The sequence below is a fragment of the Pipistrellus kuhlii genome, unplaced genomic scaffold, assembly GCF_014108245.1.
Source record: "Pipistrellus kuhlii isolate mPipKuh1 unplaced genomic scaffold, mPipKuh1.p scaffold_m20_p_7, whole genome shotgun sequence".
NCBI classification, from domain to species: Eukaryota; Metazoa; Chordata; class Mammalia; order Chiroptera; family Vespertilionidae; genus Pipistrellus; species Pipistrellus kuhlii.
The window spans coordinates 2,945,429-2,967,437 of NW_023425573.1; the positions used below are offsets into that span (position 1 = coordinate 2,945,429).

The following is a 22,009-nucleotide window of genomic DNA, read 5'->3' on the forward strand; positions in this document are numbered from 1 at the left end:
CTGTCCTATGGCACACAGTTCTCCTCCCATCAGAATGACAAACCTCGGAGAATAACCACAGAAAATATGGCAAAGACATGACATGACGAGTTTGGTGGGACCTGAGAACTGAAAAGGAGAAGCCTGTGTACAATAGTGGGCTCACGTCCCTGGTCTCACACCCTCATCCAGCCCCGGGCAGGTGCTGAAATGGCAGAAAACAATGGGCAAGAAGCAGGAAGACTGCAGGTGATAGCACACCACTGATAATGGATGAACTAACAGAAGGCAGTCATGAGTTGTACCATGAGGAGAATCACAATAAACTTCAGGAAGTACTGTCTTCCTGAGAAAAAGAGAGAAAAAATAAAATGATATTCAACTAGTCTGAATTTTAAATGAAGAAATCAAAGCCACACTAAAGCTTAAAAAATTACCCAAAATTCTGTCAAATAACTTAAATATCAATTATAAATTACATAAACATTATTAATTACAGTTTGCATGTCAAAAATATGCTTAACGGATATACACTGAGTGGCCAGATTATTATGCCTTCAGAGATCATAATAATCTGGCCACTCAGTGTATAAAACACTTCAAAAAAAAACTTAACAGTTACATATGAAAACATTACGGTAATTTTACCCTAATGCTAAAATGAAAGTGATCAGACTGTGGAAAAGCGGGTACACCTGTATTGCTCAAGGCAGCACCTATGTAGCTATGGTTAACCTTTTATTATACCTTTGTAAATGTCATTTAAATGCTTTGTTAAGATGTAGATTAAACAGCCATTAAGTGTATCTCAATGAAATGAGTTGATACGTGTGGAAAACACCTGCATGGATGTTTTTGCAGTGTGGCTTAGAGTATCAAATACACGAGAAACAATCCAAATATCCATTAGCAAGACACTGCAAGCAAACAGCGGTTCACCTATATAATGGATTATAATGTAGCCTTGATCATGAAACGATAATTCCTCTCTACTAATATATTTACCAAATACCCTCCCCCCCAAAAAAAAGAGACAAATTTTGGGGAATCCAAGAACCAATGGAAACTAAATGATGTCAAACACCTGCTAGAAAGAGTCTGTTTGGGACTCTGCCTTTGGTAAATTTCGGCTCAACAAAAAGTTAAGACCACAAATAATTTGCTACCTGAGTCTCTGTCTTTGCATTACTACCCCCAGATTCCTAGTTGCACGTGGACTTGCCTGTGTGCTATCTTCCTGGAAACCACAGAAACAGACCCACAAACTTAACAAAAAACAAGCAAACGAAAAGCTCGCACCTGTTCAGTCCAGCCTCCCACCGAGTTTAGTTTCATGTGTACATTGTCGGTTTTTCCAAGAACGAAAATGTTTCTTAGTGCTTGGCAGTCAAATAAACAACAGATGGCCATCTCCTTATAAACGTATTTTGTTCTATGACTCCATTTGAAAATTTTGCCTTTAAACATATAGAATGTGAAACTGCCACAGACTGATATGTCTGATTTCACTTCAGTTAATTTAAAATTCAGAAGATCTGTTATGTCATGAGGAAAGGAGTGTACACAAGAAGTCTTGTCTTATTTTTTGATGTTTCCTTTATTGAATGCAAGGTTAGAGCATGATTGATGGTTATAAAACACCATGTTATGTATGAAGCACTAGTGGTTATTTATTAGAAATACACGTTAATTTGCTAATAATTTTCTGGTGCTGGGGGTCTATATAACAAGAGGTGGCTTATTATCTTGCACTGATAAAACCCACTGTAGGATACCAGGAATACTTGCCCAAAATGATTAACATGTAGTGCCTAAAAATTATGATTAACATGTAGTGCTACAATGGCTTCAAAGTAAAATTATCTTGAAGAAGAGCCAAGTAATCACTACTGAAGCACTAATTGTTTGAATGTATATGAGACTACAAGCAATTAGGAGACTATGAGCAAATGAAATTAGGAGACTATGAGCAAAATAGGTCAAATAAACACAAATTGATGCAATGGATAACAGTCACTGAGTCCTTTAAAGTGACAGCAACACTAGGTGAAGCAATCCATAATGGAATTTTTCATATTACATAGCATTTAACCCATCAGCCAAAGAAACAGAGCTACAAACCACCAGCAGACTTGCCAGCAGTATTCTCAGCTACCAATTAGGGGAATTTAACTTCCAAATACATACTCCCAGTATTAACACTGTGATTTAATTATTATTTCTATTTAAAAAGCAAATGCTGAACTTCACAGGTATTACATTTCATGCCTAATTACACACAATCAGGAAGTCACAAAATCTGTATTCAAACTCCATTCTGTCTGATTTCAAAGTCTATATATGCTCTACATTATACCCAGGCGAGGGCTGAAGGCTATGCATTGGGGTTTCCTTTGGGTCAAATGCATTCTATGGTAAGTACCCCCAATGTTCTTACACAATAATACCATACCATGTTCATTCCAATAGTTCAAAAAGTTTATTTTTGCCAAGAGACCAGACCTAGGTCCTATTGCATAAAAAAAATAAGGTGATATCCATAAATGTTAAACTAAATAGTTATGTTTAACCATACATTAATCTTTACTCTTCTCTAAGAAAATACATTCTGATAAATGAGGCAAGGTGATGAAGTTGAACTTGACTCAGAGGGTTTTTATTTTATTGGAAATAGTATCAAACTCGGTGTCATAGACAGATGCTTAAAACTGCCTTTTGAACATCAGTTTAATTTAATGACATGTTAAAATAGAGATATCCGGTAGCAGTGAAGGCACATGGACTTTGAGGCTGGAAGGAACAGGATTATAGTCTCAAGACTGCGACTTATAGCTATAGACTTTTAAAAATGTTATTCAACATCTCTGATCTTCGGAGATGTGTTGGTGAACAATATATAATATTTTCTATAATGTGGTGAAAATATTCTCTAATTTGAAGTTCTGTGTGTGATAACTAAATATAATAATGCTCTAAAGTGCCTGAGAGAATAAATGTGAGTTATGTTTATTAAAGCCAGTATTAATGACCATATGAGGAACAGAGCTGCCTGTGTCTACTATATCCACACTTAACACCTTAGGTTATAATCTCTTTCCCAATAACACAGATATTCTAAAATTGACACAAATAACCCATTTCAACAAGGAAATGAAAGTTGGGGAAGCATATGAGGAAAGTTTTAGAGAAGATTCAGCCCATGTTATTTTTATCCAAAAGAAAACTTTTCACCTCAGTATATTCTTTTAGTTTGTTCCCTTCAATCTTAAAATTCACTTCAATCAGTACAATTCAATACAAAAGACAAGGTAAAGGGGTGTCTTAACTATGGCAAAAGTGAAGTGTTGTCAAAAATGTTTAAGTTGCCCAGCTGGTGTTACTCAGTAGTTGAGCATCGACCTATCAATGAGCAAATCACAGTTTGATTCTCGGTCAGGGCACATGCCCAGGTTTCGGCCTGATCCCTGATAGGGGACATGCAAGGGGCAGACAGTCAATGATTCTCTCTCATCATTGATGCTTCTATCTCTCCTTCTTCCTCCCCTTCCTCTCTGAAACCAGTAAAAACCTATACATTCCTTTTAAATGTTTAAGTTATACTAAACACTGGTTAGGAATTTTGCTTATTCTTATGCCCTCTTCCAAACACAACTTTACATCTTTATTGGAGCAAATTTAAGTGAGCTACATGAGTATGAAGAAATTATCTGTATCTCTTAAAATTTTAAATAATTTCACAAAATTAACCAATCTGCATGTCTCAGATAGAAACACACAAGAAGCCGTAATAAGAGGGAAGTTTAAATCATTATTTAAACTTGAGATAGGCCTATCTCAAGAAACAAGAAAAAGCTCAAGTAAAGTAAATGCCTTTACATCTTAAAATCTAGAAAAAGAAAAACAAAAACAGCCTAAAATCAGCAAAAGAAAGGAAATAATAAAATATAAAGCAGAACTGAATGAAGTACAGAACAAAATGACTATATAAATTAATACAACAAACGGATTTTTTAAAGATTACATACAAAATTGACAACCCCCTGGCTAGATTCACTAATAAAAATTTTATGTAGTGTATAAGATATGTAAAGAAATACATTTTATTCATTAAATAACAATATTGTGAATATTTATACTAAAATGATTTAATATTTGATCATTTTATTGTATTAAAATATTTACTTTTAATTTATAAAAAATTGGATATTTTAGATAAAAGACTTCTGCATGAAAAAAAAAATATGATTAGTGGTCCCTCAACTCTCCTACCCTGCTCCCTCTCTCCCTTTCTTCTATATTTATTTGAGCACCTGATTTTGAAATCAGAAAATAAAGTTCAGTTTCATGATAAGCAAATATTAGTAGGCAAACGACTCTAAGATGTGACAGCTGCTATAAGAATATCTAAAATATTTTATGTTCTTATATGTATCAATCTTTTCAACATTTTACATGATTAATCATTCAGTCACATTGTACCCTTCTGAAGTAACTATTACTATTCACATTTTACAAATGAAGAAATTGAAACACAAAGATTTTAGACAATGAATGCCAAGGCCACACTGCTCAAAAGCACCAGAATTAGGGTTTGAATGCAGACATAATGACTGTGCATTATTACTGTACTGTCATCTCTGACATCGATACAACATAACATATGACGTAAGCCCAGGATTCTATAGAACCAATTAAGTACATTAATTTTTCAAATATATCTGCTTGCATCACATTATTGAAGCTATGAGTTATTACATAAATAGCCAGCAAATGTGTAAGTCTTATCTTTTTGTGAAAAAAAAAAATGTTCCACTTGTCAAGTTCAATATTTTAAGTACTTTATTTTAAAAAAAATAACAAATTCCAAAGTTTTCTTTGTTGCCTCTTGACACTCTAATCCAGAGTGGAAAAAATGGAGAGTTGTTTCAAAAAGGTATAATAGGACTTTAATAAGTAAATTCACCAGTTGAAGGGGGAAAGGTATGTTGGTAAATAAAATAGAAAAAAAAGATCTTTGCATTTAGTGGTTAATTTCACATAGGTAGGGAATAATGTTTAAAACTGATGATAGCTGACATTTATTGCTTTTGTGGAGGATTTGTACAATATGAAGGCCAATGGAGCAGATCCCCAAAGCCAGCTGTATCCCAGTATGTGGATAACAATGCAATGAGGCTTTCTTTGAGTACTGCAATGTATCACTGCAATTTGGAGCACTCTGAATATCTTTAAGTGGGTTAATTTTATGCAAACTACTCCTACCCTGATTATAACATTCAGAATCTTTTGTAATGAGTTAGGGAATAACCCAGAAAATGTTTCACAGAATTTCACGTTGTATTTCAGCAAAATATTATTTTAAAGTTGACCTTAAAGATGAATTATGCCTTTTCTCCACAAAACGTAAGTTAATTTGCTGACATTTTATGTGATGACAAGTATTTGTCAACCATGTGCTATAAGCAGATATTTTTGAAAATGATATTACCATTAATCATCCTATCAAAGTATAGGCAACATTTTAACTGAACAAAAAAGGAACCATTAAAAAAAATGTTTGCTCTATAGAACATTTGTTTGCAAGTTCTTCCTCTGGCACATCTATGTAAGGGCAATCACCTGTAAAAGCTTTGGAATAAAATTCTTCTTTTTAAATTTAGGAACAGAAGTTTCTACTTTGAAAATATTTTAAAACTACTTCTAATTGGTTTATAAGACCAACTAGTTTATGTAAAATAAGAGAAATATCTAGCAAACTTTTATCAAAATCCCTTTGCATAATTGGTGGGTAAATGTGACAATCCAGAATCTAAATGATAGCTAGACCACGATGTTCTTTTTCCCTTTAGGGGTTTCTCTCTTTGCAAGGGACCATTATTGGTAACTTTGATGGTTCCTAAATGCAAACAGAGATCTGACTTGTGAAGCATTTAATTACAGTGTTAAAACAATATTTTTGAAAATATAAGCACATTGAATCATCTTTTTTCCCCCCTCACTGAAATGTCATTTCAACACTTCTCATTTTCCAGTGAGAAGCAACAAAAACTGCAGGCCATAATAAAACAACACAGGATTGATCCCGCTTCCTGACTTTACCACCAGCCAGTCGGCCAACCTTGGGCAACTTAGCTTACTCTTCTAACCTTTGCTTTTCCAATCCCTAATATAGATAGCAGTGGTAATTCCAGTAATGATTAAATGGATGATATAGGTAAAGGGTAGGTATTAAATCAGTGTTAATCAGAAAATCACCTTTTGAAATAGTGGGCTTGGGCACAACAAGCCAAAGCTATAGTAACGCTGAGTATATAGCGATTACTACAGCATTTTTAAATAATGTATCTTTATGCTTGCTCCCTCATAGACTATGTGTTCATAAAGGACATGGACTCTGTCACAGCCACCAACATCATCACTAGGTATTACTAAGTTGAACGTGGCTGAGGGTTCAAACCTAGAGAGAAAAGCGAGCTCTGACCTTGTTTCCATGTTCTGGCTTATGAGTCATGCCTGACTCCTCTGAGAGTTCACCAGATTCCCATCCCAGAAAACCAACAGGCCCATGGAGGGCACAGGTAGAAGGATTCAGGAATTTAACTACTTTAGTGAGGTTTTTTTTTTTAACTCTTTTTAATTTTTTCCCTTTATTAAGATATTAATATGTGTCCTTATCCTCCCATCCACCCCCCATTTATGCCCTCACCCACTGCTGGTGTCTGTGTCCATTGGTTAGGCTTATATGCATGTGTACAAGTCCTTTGGTTGATCTCCCTCCCTAATCCCTATCCTTTCCTCTGAGGTTTGACGATCTGATGGATGCTTCTCTGTCTCTGGATCTGTTTTTGTTCATGAATTCATGTTGTTCATTATAATCCACAAATGAGTGAGATCATGTGATATTTATCTTTCTCTGACTTGCTTATTTCTTTTAGTATAATGCTCTCAAGTTCCATCCATGTTGTTGCAAATGGTAAGAATTCCTTCTTTTTAACACAGCATAGCATTCCATTGTGTAAATGTACAATACAAGTTTTTTAATCCATTCATCTGTTGATGGGCACTTAGACTGTTTCCAAATCTTAACTATGGTAAATTGTGCTGCTATGCACATTTGGGTGTATATGTCCTTTCTGATTGGTGTTTCTAGTTTCTTAGGATATATTCCTAGAAGTGGAATCACTGGGTCAAATGGGAATTCCATTTTTAGTTTTTTTTTAGGAAACTCCATACTGTTCTCCACAGTGGCTGCACCAGTCTGCATTTTTAGTTCTGCTTTAAATAAACTCAGAGCGATCAGTTACTGAATCTTTTGGTTCAAGTTAAGTCAGGACAATGCCAGATGTTGGACAAGAGCAGACAGTCTAGGGAGCAAAGCATGGCCGCCAAAGGTAGTCCAGGTCATGCACTCTGTATCTGATTCATTGCAAGAGAATAGATGTCAGCAACTCTGACCATTGCCAACCCAGCTCTGAACAGCTCACAGGTGCATTACTCATTCAGTTCTCTGCTTTACTGTACTCTGAGCACATCCTGTAAAAATACATATATCAAAAGCCTTAATATTTCCATTGGACTTGTGAATGACTAAAAATGTCATTGCATTTATTTTAAATTGGCTTCTAAATCACAGATGTATATTGGGATTTTTCATGTTGCTTTCTGGGAGGCATCATAAGTTTTCATTTAATACTATATTACATATCATACTCTGGCAATAGTAAGTCTTATATTTCAATTTTAATAATGAAATAATCATACTGTTTCATAACTTTGAGGAAAAGTACTGCATGTATTTCTGCAAAGCTGAGTAATTTCATGGGTTTCCAAACTGCAAGCAATTTAGTAGCCTCTCTTTGGTAATTATAGAAATTGATATCTCTCTCCTCATCTCCCACAAAACCCAGCAATGATCTGTCCAGCTGATTCAGAGACTGACTTAGAGGTCGGCGCATTCATCATCGTTGACAATAAGCTGTGAGATTAGGATAATGATTTAAGACTAGTATATGTTTGGGAATGGGAGAAAGATGTTTAAAACTAATTTATAGGAATATAATCTACTGGTCATTTTAATGTTTCATCAAAAATATTTTAGAGGATGTTTCATTACTAATTGGTCCCATTAAGGTGACAAAATGTACTGTTCTTGCTTTACTGAGAAGAGAAGGAAGTCATGCATCTCCTGTTAGGTTCAGAGTTTTAGCATAACCTGAAAGTTTATAAATTACCAAAGAATTAACATATCTTAAAGCTATTAAAAATTAGCATACTATGGGTTTAGTTGATGTTACAAGTCATATAACATCATCCCTATCAGTATGTTGTACATTTTTTTACCATATAATGAAAGGAACTATAGCTATCCTGGCTACCCTTTTCAATATGTCATAATATTCAACTGCAACAATTAATTTACATTTAACTCCTTCATGAACCACTGGGATACTAAACAGCTAATAATTCTGTATTATATAAACAACATATAATATGTACCTTTTTAAAACTATGTGTATAAAATGAATTTTTAAAATTCTGCTTATGTAAAGATTTCCTGCTTTGTGTTTTAAATACTGAGGTACATCTAAAACAAAATCACTAGTAGTGCCAAATGCAACTGTAGTGAAATGAGTCTGTTTAATTCTAGAGTTGTTTTCATACCTTTTTTTAAAATTTTTATGTCATTATTTTATTTAATACCCTGCCTTGTCTAATTATCAATATACTAAATAGGGTAACTTTTCCTTTGTTTTATATGCTAAATCTATATTACAGATGCCAATTAAAAATATATAAATGAACACATTATATGGATTTTATTTCTTTTTAAAAAAAATATATTTTATTGATTTTTTACAGAGAGGCAGGGAGAGAGATAGAGAGCTAGAAATGTCAATGAGAGAGAAACATCGACCAGCTGCCTCTTGCACACCCCCTACTGGGATGTGCCCGCAACCAACGTACATGCCCTTGCCCGGAATTGAACCTGGGACCTTTCAGTCCGCAGACCGATGCTCTACCACTGAGCCAAACCAGCTTCGGCTGGATTTTATTTCTAATCATTGATACATCTACCATTATTTGTAACATTTATACCAAAATATTTCAGAGCATTTTCTTAGTACTAATGAATATAGAGCTAGTATGCATACTAAAAATAAAACTACAAAAATAATTTAACAATATAAATTTTAATTTGATATTAAACCAGTTAAAATATATATATTGATATTGATTAAAATAATGTTCTTTGGATTCACAATCTTTTTACGCACATCTCCAATATCCATAAGTCCCTCTATGCTATTGGCCCTGTGCAGGCTGAGTCCTTCTTTTCAGAGCTACTGTGGAAAATACAAACAGCGCACACAGAGCTCCCAGCACTGGTTAGGAAGGTCAGTGTCAATAAAAAACTCCATGCACTTAAGGCAGATTTGTGAGAAGCAAGTTCTTATAATGAGGACAGTTGTACATACATCCAAGCATTAGTTTTTAGTTTTTTACACGAGAGAAAGTGTGTAAGAGACACACTTTCTGAGAACACTCCATTGGAGCACTTTTGAGAGACAGGAAAGAAAAAACTGAAATTAAGAGGAAATGAACATAAAATTTAGGTCACTGCTAAATGAATATTTTCCCTATGAGTTTTCCTTTACCGATTGCTTTTATACGCACTTCACATCTAAGTGTTTGGACTAAATGCACCTAAAATCTTACTTTTCCATTGATGCTCCATTAGCAGAAGTGAACTCCACTGCATCAGGTCCAAGCTATTTTTGAAAGGCCTTGAGATTTCTGTACCCCCTCCCCCAACAAATCACTGATTTTATGCTTTAGTCAGTCTCCGCAGTGCGTTCTTGACTCCTGCCTCCTCAGAAGTCTAAAGCTCTGCAGCAGGGGAAGCTGGTGTCTCAGGCACTTGCAGCTCTACTTAAAGACTTCTTGTTCTCCGTTCACCCTGAATACATTTGCCTTCGAGGACTTAACAGAGCCCCTCGGACTGAACTTGGCTCCCTGTTCACACCATCTGTATGTCATCCTCATACTCCCTCATCAATGCCAATCCTATGTTGTATAAGGGGAGACAAACGAGGGAAATCATAGTGGCAATTTTTTTTTACTGACCTAGGAACCAGATACTATGGATCTCTCTCTCTTTTTTGCCTTGTAATCTCCTGGAGTCTTGGTTTTCTTCATTATTTTCATTAAATGTTTCTAAGAATGAATATGGAGATCCTCCTGTTTTGTATATCTTGGCATACCCCAAATTACTAAAATCTGTGCTCAATAAGCATCTCTATTATCTCTTCTCTTTCCTTCAGTTTCACCGTCTTTCTATCCCTCTATTACCCGCCACCCCAAACAAATAAGCATGTTAGTTATATCTGAACAAAGGAAGAGCCTTTCTCAGACCCTAGAGCTACAATCTTTTCTCCTCTTCATCTTCACAGCCAAACTGTGTGAAAAATGTAGTTCCCACATTTCATATCCATTTCTTCACATGTAAAGCTCTCCAAGCCTCAGTAATCCAGGACCGTCCAGTTTTAGCATGAAAATCCCATGGCCCAGGAAAGCCCTCAGTCCTAGAAAACCTGGGACAGTTGTTCGCTTTGCCCTAGATCCCTCCTCCTCCTGTAATCTCTGCCACAATCACAACCACTTCAAATTCTGAGAGTTAAACTTTTCTCTTTAATCCACTCAATCTTTTTTTATTTTCAAAATCTCCTGGTTCAGATTCTCATCTGCCCCTAGGCTATTGTACTAGCCTCCACAATGAGACTGATTCCCTCACCCTCCTATCGATCTTTCTAAAAGGCACATCTGATTCTGTTACCCTGCAGAGCAGTATAAAACTTCAGTCAGCTACTCTCGATCCTGTATTGGTTCATCTGAATGCCCTTGCCTGACTTTTTTCTTCTTCTTCCTTAAGTTCTTTTCAAACGTATTATTACTCCCACAATAGACACTTCATGACTTTGTACATGTGCTGCTCTTTCCTGCAATCCACGCTTCTCGAAATTACCTGATATAGTCAAATCTTACCCGCCAATCTCAGCTCAGGAAAGCACAGCTACTCCTGGAAGCCATCCACACTCTTCCAAGCAGATGAGGGTCCTCCTACTTGCTTTTCTGCTGTACCTTGTATATTCTTTTATTGTAACACGTACCTCATAATCTCTTTTTCTCTCTTCCCTATTTAATTACACTCAAGGAGAGGCACTCTATGTTTCCCTTTCATGTGGGCTGCACCAGCAGCATTTCTATTTCAATAAATAATTGAGATAATGTTTAATGAAGTAATGAGATTATTTTTATAGGTCTTACATTTCGGAGGCAGGGTAGATAAGAGTACATGGACAGGATCTTATAAATAGAAGCTTACTACCTGCCCCTGATCAATTAATTTGTAAGTTGTGTTCATTAGCGCAAAGAGTGACCGTGGGTTTGTTAAAACCTGGGAAAAACTGACAATTTTCTTACCGTCCTTGCATCCCATATAGACAGGGACTTGTCTGCAGAAGCTGTGAGGAGAGTGTTGGAGCAAGGAAAGAACTCAATGCTGTTGACGGAGTCCGTATGTCCATACAAAGTGCATCTGCATCTTTCACTGGAGAGAGATGAAGAGTTAAAATTGGAGTTAGCACCTATGTGTTCTTTATGCTGCCTATGTGCATAGAACAATGCTGATAAAATAGTTTAATTATCTAAGATGTAAAGTAGTTTAAATGGCAAAATGTACAAGAACAATGTTTTTTAAAATTCTAAAACTACCTTACATCCTAAGCACTTTATAAATTAGTAGCATGGAAATGAATAAATTTAAATTATCTTTCATTTAAAAAGCCACTTGCTAAAGCCATCTTTACAGTATCTAATTTATTCCTTATTGTGAATGACTACATAGAAACTGTTCCCACATCATAAATGAATATGCTGAGAGAAAAAAAAAAAACCAACAACAGCTCACTAACATGTTAAGACCAGATAAACTGCTTTAAGTCTTTCTGTTTCTTTCCCCCTCAGCTGTAATGTGCATTAGAATCGCCTGAGACACTTTTAGCCCATTCTTAGCCTCGAGGCCACATATTCTATTCCAGTGGTTCTGAGATGGAGCGTGAGTATTAGTGTGCATTAGCCTCCCCTCTTGGTGATTATAATTTGCCTTCAGGGATGAGAATCTAAACCAATGGTTTTCAAAGGGTTTTACACAGGCCGACAGCATCGGCGCTTCTTGGGAAGATATCAAAATGCAAATTCTCCAGTGGGATAGAGGCCCAGAGACCTGTTTTAAGAAGCTCTCTAGGTAATTCTGATTCGGGCTACCATTTGAGGACCACGGATCTAAACTGTTAGAAATGGCTGAAAAGAAAAGACAACTCCAGTTTTGCCTTTCCCCCCCATTTTATGAAAGGGCTGTTCTCACTGAAGCAGGGTACAGGAATATCACTCTTCATTTGTAAGGTTTGGTTGCTTTTAATTAACTTTATTTATAAACCTATTTTAAAAATTGACGAAGAGTGGATGTAAGGTAACTAATAGTACTGTGAACAGATGAGTCAATATAAGTACATTTTTAATATGATGACCCATTAGTTAAGCTCTGATCCGTATAATACTTTTTAAAAAATTCTTTATTGTTTAAAGTATTACATGTAGTATTACATATATCTCCTTTCCCCCCCCCCATTGGGCTCTCCCAGGCAACCCCCATTCCCCAGCACATGCTGAATATTTATAGTAATCCTATTCTTGTCAAGTATGTTTTTCATACATGCATGGTCAAATTACATACATGTTAGCAGAGAGAAAGAGAATCTTTAATATTTAGAATAGCTATTCTTTTTTTTTAAGTAATTAATTTATTTATTTATTTTAAATTTATTTATTTATTTATTTTTTACATATTTTAATGATTTTTTTTGCCCCCCTCCCTCCCTCCCTCCCCCATATCCTCTCCCTCCCCATAGTTTTATGTCCATTGGTTGTACTTATATGCATGTATACAAGTCTATTGACAGTTATGTCTTCTGCTTTCTACAGGCATGAAATATATAGCTGCTGGCAGGTGTTTTATATTTAATTAAAAGGAAATAAAAAGAAAACATAAAGATAGACAAAATGTCATAAAAATGTAACAAAAACAAGCAATACATATAATATAAAAGCAATACAGATTATTATTAATAAAAAGAAAGATATATGTGAACAGCATCAGAAAAATATTAAAGTATGGTTCATATTTCCAACCTCCTATGAGCAATTACTGAAACAAAAGTTCCATCTGTGACAAAATTAAGCAGTACACTTTGGAAGTGGTTGATTAATGGCAACTTATTAAAAGGCTATATTTATTAAAGAGACTAAAACTAAATAGGATTTTTATTATTTTTAATTGGAGCATTTCAACATATAATTATATTCTTATTTTTTTTACATAAAGAATTAGTCATTAAACTAAGTATTCTATTTGCAAACTCTGGTAATATTTTTAAGGCAAATGCAACAGTATTATGAGTATATTTATGTCATCACAATAAAGACCTCAGAAATACAAATACACAGGAAATACATAATATAAGTAATGCCTGTCCTTACATGTCATATACACTACTGAGAAGGGGGGAAAAATGGTGCACCTTCACAATTTATATTCAGGGTTTGTCTGTTATCATTAAAACCTAATTAAATTATTTGGGAGTGTACCTTCATTTACGGTGGTGAGGTGGAGGGAGACATTTCTCGGTCATACATTAAAGTTCACATGGTTTCCCAAACGAAAGGGGAAGGATGGGTCTTTTTATAGCTTAAGGGAAGGAGGACTGCTCCAGAGTCACTGGCTAAAGGTGCGGGCCTTCCAGCAGAGGAGTTGCAAGAGCAGGCTTGCGAGAGATTAATTAGCTGCCAGAGAAGGAAGTCCTACTCAGAATTCCTCTGCAAGGTGAAAATGGACTAAAGTGATGGAGCATGACAGCACCGTAAGAAATGGAAGTGATTTGTACATTTCCATCAAAAACATAAACACTGAAGCTTGATGCAATTTTCTCTCTGTTGCCCTGTCCGCTGGCTTCCTATCATTTTCGCAGGCAGAAGTTACTTCCCAAGCAATAGCTCATTCTTCACTCACCTCCTGCCTTTTCTTTATTTCCCTCTGTCTCCTTCTATTTTCTCTCCCTGCCCCCTGGATTTAATTTATTATTCTAGTAACCGACGGGTGGATATTTTTCTGAACTTTCCACTCGCTGTAAAACAAAGCTATCTGTTCTTCTAGAGCAGTTACATTTTCATTTAAAATGCACTTCCCGTACATGTGTTAACTCATAAGGCTACACCACTTCTCCTTCGTGAGGCATCCCGTTTTAAAAGTTTGATTTTATGTTTTGGTGCGTTTGTCTTAACACTGTAATATTGAACATGAAACCGTACCTTTCAATAAAATGTGGTTAATGAAATTATGGAACATTTACAAAAGGCAGCAGCAATATATGTGTAAGTAAATATGAAGAAAAGGGCCCAAAATATCTATCCTTGCTTAAAAACATTAACTGGAATTATTATCTTATTAACTTTAGTAAGGCCTGGATTTTACATAGTATTTATAAATTGAGCCAACATACAATGATGAAGTATTTCATGGGGTTTATCTTTATGAGCTACCTAAAATAATCATAAGTGAAACCTATTTACATATGGGCCTAGCCAGTGCCCATGGACAACAGGGGGAGGGGGACATATCTAGGGAGGGGATTGTGATGGGAATGGGGGAATAAGGACAATTATGTGAGACTATAATCAATCAATCAATCAATCAATCAATAAATAAATAAATAAATAAATAAATAAATAAAAATAAATCCTTATATTGTAATTCATAACTTTCAAGTTCAGTGAGGGATTCCTCCCATCTCTAGGTTGTTTGTTAAGTTTATATATGCACTAGTTTTAAAACCCACCAGACTTTTTATCTCAGCAAGGCAAACTCTTCAGGTGACATGTAAATTTTGACTTCAGAAGTTAGTAACAGGTTAATAATGAGAAAGTTTGTTTGCTTTGTATTACCACAAATAATATAAAAACCTTCACTAGGCAATAGTTTTTTGCTTTTTTTTTTTTTTTTTTTCTGTTACTATGGAATTCAGTTGAACAGTTAGTGAAGGGAGTGATATTTACATAAAATCTACCAGGTGGCTGCCACAAACTCTACCTTCCAGTTCACTACAATCTATCGTGAAATAACAATCGGTGATGTGTTCTGAGTACCTCATGGAGGAAAGATCATGAAAAGGTCACAGTTCCTGGACAAGGAAAGCTCTTGTCCAAAACCCTAAACCACAACATACAGTCTGAGCTTTCCTTCGAAATGGCAATAACACTTCACAAATGTAAAGGGCATGTTCCTGGTGAACTCAGATACCTGACATGCAGCCAGGAGGCTGGGAATAAAAGCAAAATGTGAATTCATAAAATGATGGTAATGGAGCTGAGCACTCAGGGTACCAAGTCCCCACTCCACCTTGGTGAACCGTCAGCTGGATTGTTTTTGCTCAGGGTGCGGGTGCAGGGACGGGTTAAGAGGCTGCCCCCTGTGCACGTTAACAGTGAGCACATGTGGATGCTTAGCAGCAAATGGCAGTAAACTGGGAAATGAAAAAATAAAATAAAAAGACCAAATATTGGAATGGCAACCTAAGGGAAATTAGTAAAGGCAAAAGAACATAACTCTTTTCACTACACGGTTCCTACATTTGACATGAAGCATCTATTGAGTGCTTACTGTTCTCATTCACATATATTAGCACCCTGAAGTGCACCTGGCCCTCATTACTTGCAGATTCCCTGTTTGTGAGTCGCTCACTTGTTAACCGTCATTCGTAACCCCCAAATCGATGCTTCTGCAGACATTCCCAGATGTGGCCATGCAGAGAATGGCAAAAAGTTAGTCCCATGATGTGCATGTTCCCTGCTGAGGTCAAACTAGGCAAAGTTTCCACCTTCTTATTTCAAGTCTCATGCTATATATATTTAAGGGGTCCCTTGTGCCATTTTAGTGCCACTGTTTTCACATTTTTGTGCTTTTCATAGTAATTTGCAATTCAAAATGGCCTTCAAGTGTAGTGTTATCCAGAGTTCTGAAGAGCAACAAGCCCTTGATGTGACTTATGGAGGAAATATGTGTGTTAAATAAGCTTCGTTCATGCATGAGCTACATAGCACTGTTGATTATGAGTTCAAGGTTGATGTATCAATAATATATACTAAACAAGGTGCCTTTAAACAGAAACACACACAAAACAAGTTTACATATTGATTGCTTGATGAACCAGCTTACAGAAAACTAACCCTGTGTTTCTCTTAGGAACAAGAATTTCATATTCACCAATTCAATGTTTGCTGTGACTTTATAGAATACTAGAGGACTGGTGCATGAAATTCATGCATGGGGTGGAGGGTTCTCTCAGTCCAGCCTGCATCCTCTCCAATCAGGAACATCCTTCTCACAATCTAGGACTGCTGGCTCCTAACCGCTCATCTGCCTGCCTGCCTGATTGTCCCTAACCACTCTGCCTGCCTGCCTGATTGCCCCTAATCCCTCTGTCTGCCTGCCTGATCACCCCTAAACTCTCTGTCTGCCTATCTGATTACCCCTAACTACTCTCCCCTGCTTGCCTGATCACCCCCAACTGCCCTGCCAGCCTGGTTGCCCCCAACTGCCCTCCCCTGCCAGCTTGGTTTCCCCAAATGCCCTCCCTTCCTGGCCTGATTGCCTCTAACCCTCTGCTAGCCTAATATCACCCCCAACTGCCCTCCCTTGCCCACCTGATCTCCACTAACTGCCATGCTACCATGACTTTGTCCAGAAGGAAGTTGAACATCTGGAAGATGTCCGGTTGACCCAGTCTAATTAGTATATTACCCTTTTATTAGTATAGATAGATTATATGGGATAGGATTGATTAAATGGTGGAGGGAGAGACCGTTTTCCCCAGGAGGAGATGCTCTTGGCAGACAAAAATACATAATCCCTATATCTGGACTAATAGCCAGCCATAGGCACTATGCTACCAAACCAGTTATTAAAATTTGGACTGCTTTCTTACACCTTACGCCAAACGGCTGTTGCCTTTAAAACCCCTCCTCAGCCCCCATCTTAGGTTCTGCCTTCGAAGTTCATCCAGATTAGGTTCTGACTGGTCGGTTTCTATGCGAGTCAGCATCAAAAGCTCCACCTCCTAGGCTGCCATTGGCTCTTCTGGAAAATCCAGAACTGCCGCGCTGACAGCTGCCTTTTTCTCCAGGCCTATCTCCTGTCCTGATCCACAGCCTCCATGGCAGCTGCAGATCAGTCTCCACCATTCTCTTTCTCCTGGCCTCACCAGCAGCCACAGCAACTGTGGATCAGGCCCTGCCTCTCTCTCTCTCTCTCTCTCTCTCTCTCTCTCTCTCTCTCTCTCTGGGCCTCTTTCTGGGCCTGATCTGCAGCTGTTGCATCTATGGCAAGTTTGTTAGGCGTCTGGCTTGGCCCTGGACCAAAGGCTAATGATCTAGTCACAGCTGCCCCGCCCCACTGCCTCCTACCACCCTGCCTGCCACCAGCCTTGTTGTGATAGGAGCTCCATGCACTTCCTGGTGACCATCTGCCTGGTTGTTTAGGTTGTAATGGCCCTAGGATATTTTAGTATAGATAGTTAACGACCTTAAATTACAAGAACCCACTGCACTGATAAGTTTTCCAGTTTAAAGATAAGAAAGGCTCAATATATAGAATCCTGGTAACTATCTCAGTATTACACAGGTAGTTAGTGATGGAGTTACCATTTCCCCCCCAATCCCAACCAACTAGTTGGCTTAAGTCCATGAACTTTTATCTACTATCTGCACTGCATAATACAATAATATTATGCCAACTGAAGACCTTTGATGAAATGATGCTCTGCCAGGCAGAACAATACAACATATATTTCATAGAAAGTTGATTTAAGAAATAGTTACTATTAAAATAGTTCAGCGCTTGAGGTGAAACATTATCCAGAAAATTAATTTCTGTTAGCCTATCCTCCCATAGTGCCACGCAGATCAATCTTCATGAATTAGAGACATTTTTAAATTTAGGTAAAATGAATGTTATCAGGTCTGGCATAGTGGTGCATACATTGTAGTCAATTTGTATTGTTCACAAGACAATGGTATGGCATCTCTCCCTAGTTCCACATTTAGTAACTTCTCTGGGGAATCTGAAATTTGTCATGGCGGGAGACTTAAACCACGGAAACTGACAAGTGCCTCGCATCAGGGTTTTGTTTTTCTGGGAGTAGTTTGATTCCCCCTATTCTTAGTTCAGCCAGATTTTACTTATATTTCAAATTTATTTTAATTAAAGATTTCTTTAAAAATTCCATCCATCACCCGATCACACACGTTGCATGGATAACAAGCATTTCCTTTGCATCCTTTGTTTTATTTTTTGCTATTATGTCATGTTTATATATTTTATAATCCAGCACATTTGATATGGTGAGAATAAATTAAGTGTCTCGGTTCTTAAGAACTCAATACCAAACTATTTCCTTAGTAATTCCCTGACTCTTCCTTTTCATCCAGAGCACAGGCTTGCTAGCTGCCATTCCTATCTTTCTGAACAAATCCAAACTATTCTTTTTCCTGAAGGATAGAAAGGGCTGGGAGTGAGATTGTCACATTGACTCATGGTCTAGGTGTCTGAAGTTAATAGACTAAACGAAATGGTTACTTATGCTTTAGAACCTGTGTCTCATGATGTGGAACATGAAAGGCAATCCTTCATGTGCCCGAACCTCAGATCCAAATAAGAAAGTGAACGCTCACATGCTTTCAATCACGCACTGTTGCTTTTTTTTTTTTTTTGTCCTATAGTTAGATGAGTTTCTAAAGAACTTTGGATTCTAACAATTCTATAATTCAAACCTATCAACCACCTTTTCAAATGTCTTGTTTTTTACCTACAAACAAATCAACAGAGTTCTTTTGAAAATTTTTTTCTTGCAAACAAAACTAAGCAAAATAGGAAATAAAGTAGCTTTAAAGATCATTGTAATCAACTTCATTGTTAACGGGAAGTTGATCCATAGATGTCACATTTAGTACTTTGAATCTGAAAAAACACTTCTGAAATCTTCCACTCAATTTTCTCTTTACAAGATATTTTAATATAATATGATCAAAAATAGCCACATTGATACATTTGAATCTTATACTTCTTTCCCTTTCCATGCCAAGACTGTGAAAGAGAGTTTAGTCAGAAGCCAGGATTGGGAAAAAGGTTGATGACAAGAGGCAAGATCTTGAGCCACCACAGCTGGGCTCTAGGAGAGCAGGGGGCCCAGCGAGCACAGCAGAAAGAGAAGGAAGCAGGGCTGAAATGAGGGGTGGGTTATCCTTAGATATTGGGGGAGAGATTTCAGTATGGGTTTCCCTCATGCTCAGGGTTTGCATTCGAAGCTCTCGGGTTTCTTGCCCTGACTAGTGCAGCTCAGTCGGTTGAGGATTGTCTTGCACACCGAAAAGTCTTCTGTTTGATTCCCGGTGAGGGCACACGCCCAAGTTGTAGGTTCAGTATTTGGTTGGGGTGCATATGGGAGGCAACTAACTGATGGTTCTCTCTCACATGAATGTTTCTCTCTCCCTCTCCCCCTTTCTCTTCCTCTCGCCAAAATCAATAAAAACACTAAAACAAAAAAAAAACAAAAAAAAACAAAAAAAAGAGATAAAGAGATTGGTATCTTCTGACCATAAAGAGGTGAAAAACTGAATGGGCCCACAACAGCCATCTGCCACATCACCCCATTTGTTTCCTTCAGAGCACCAGTCACTGGGTGAAACTAGCTTGGTTGTTTTTGCCCTTGTGCCCTCTCCTACCTTTCTGTTCTGCTTAGAGTTATACACTCTAGGAGGGCACATTACTTCCCAATATTTAACCCTCAGTCCAACTGCCTTCCCTTTGGATTTCATCTTAAAATGATGAATATATTGTTTTAAAATAAAATTAACTGAGCCATATGTGGATTTTAATTAGCTTAAAAAAAAAGAAATAATTACATGACTAACACAAATGTTCAATTCCCCCTGAAGACACTGTAGAAACTGCTAGTTTAGTTAGTTTATTTTTCCTCTTCTAAAAGTGGAATCTCGTTAGCTTAAACTTCTTGTCTTAATTCACAAGCTTAGTCTTAGAAACAAGACTTTATTAAGAGTATTGAATTGATAAATCCTGTATCATCATTCTTAATGGTATCAACTGGTGCTCTCATTTTTCTGCTGTGTTACTTTGGAATGTGATTAAAAATGAGCTTTTTAAAATGTTTGAATGAGAACAAAACAATTGGAAAAGAAATGTTGGGAAACATTTTAAGTTTACCAGGGGACCTTCAGTGTTGTCATAGCACATCTAATCTACAGTGCTCCTTGCAACTTAATTATCCCTTGATTACTGCCATCAGCTGCCCAGCATAACTTGACACAGAATGGCCTTAGTTCCCCACTGTCTCTATCTGCTATAAATATCTAACACCTTCCTGAGGTAGAAAAAACAAAGTTTATAGCAATACTTCAGAGAGAGTCATTTTTAACATCTAAAGAAAAATTGTACGGAACTGTCTGTACACTCTCATCTGTCTGTCCCTGGGGTGTCCTCCTATTTCCTTCTCTTCTTACTCTTTAATAAATTCTATAACAACTGGAGGCAAGAATGAGAGATGGAGATCACTGGCAAAGGCTACATGGACTTTAGGAGAAATACAATTAAACGCAGCTTGAACTTCCTAAGTCAGGATGCATGTCTTTATGAATGCCCTCCCTGGAAATGAAAATACTGGAAGTGGTAAACCATTTAAATACATATCGTTTTTCTCAATCAGTCCTACTCTCCTGTTTGCCTCCTTCTATCCAGACCTGAGGGCTTTATAACCACTAAATAAGAATATAAAATATATGAAAACATTAAAAAGGACAAAAACAGAAAGGATAGACAGTTTAGTAACAGCATTGGTGGAAGAGCTTCCTCATTACTTCACTATCATTTCAGTTAGGGATACAATGGCCGTACACCTGTCTTTACTCAGTATCTTTACACTGAGTACACTGGCCAAACATTCCAGGTTTTCCTGACAGACTTGGTTTTGTATAATATTTTTATTTTCAATAAATATGATAAATACAATATAATACCTTTAATATGATTTAATGTCTGTGTCTTTGAAATAGCTCCATGGATGATGCACAAATCAGACTAAACTCCTTGTCATAATTTGGCCATTAGGTATTTACTTTAAATTTGTGTTTTGGAATGAATTTCTTTTCCACAGTGAGCCTGGTGATGTCAGTGTGTGAGGCTATTTCTCTCGGACAGCGTAATCTATTAAAAACATTAATCCACATTGTTTTCCTCCTGTTTCCCCCTAATCCCTTAGGTGAAGCAGGGAGAGAGGCTTTGTAAATCCTTGCCTCTGGATGTTGGATGGACAGACAGCAGAAACTACACAGAGGCAAAGGCATTTCTCATATGTTGTTAAACTCTGTCCTCAAGCAAGTCATCTCTGAAGGGTGGAAAGCTGCTGGAAAGCTTTTAAAGGTGAGGAAGATGAGAGGGATTTCCTTGAAGGGGCAGAGGGCATGGATGCTCGTCAGGCTCCGTGAGAAGGAACACCGTGTCACTCATTGCAGAGCCTGGAGAAAGGTGCCAGGTCTCAGAGGGAAAGGCCACTGGTTCATGTGAGGGGTTGCTTCCCAGGCCCAAGGCTCACCCTTTGTCCAAAAACACCAGGTGCTCTCGGTGTGACACCACAATGACAGACATCACCATGAAGCCGGGGCACTGAGAAGTACATTGATAACATGACTATGGGTGTCCTCGTTTCCAGGGGTGCATGAGGTCCTAGGTCATCAGCAGAGCTCTGGGGAATGAATGCACTGATAATGCCTCGGTTAGAATTTCCAGCTAGACTTCTGAAAAAGAGACACACATTCAAATCATCTTGATTCTAGAAAATAAGGAAATAAA

The 22,009-nt window shown here is 37.2% G+C and overlaps 1 protein-coding gene across 1 annotated transcript in view; it reads right to left on the reverse strand.

The window, feature by feature from the left end:
* Nucleotides 1-22,009, reverse strand: part of SPAG16 (sperm associated antigen 16) — a 560,091-nt gene that overhangs the window by 225,773 nt on the left and 312,309 nt on the right. Inside the window, exon 13 of the mRNA XM_036422106.2 lies at nucleotides 11,461-11,587. Coding sequence (XP_036277999.1) covers nucleotides 11,461-11,587 — 127 coding nt within the window. The remainder of the gene's footprint in view (nucleotides 1-11,460; nucleotides 11,588-22,009) is intronic.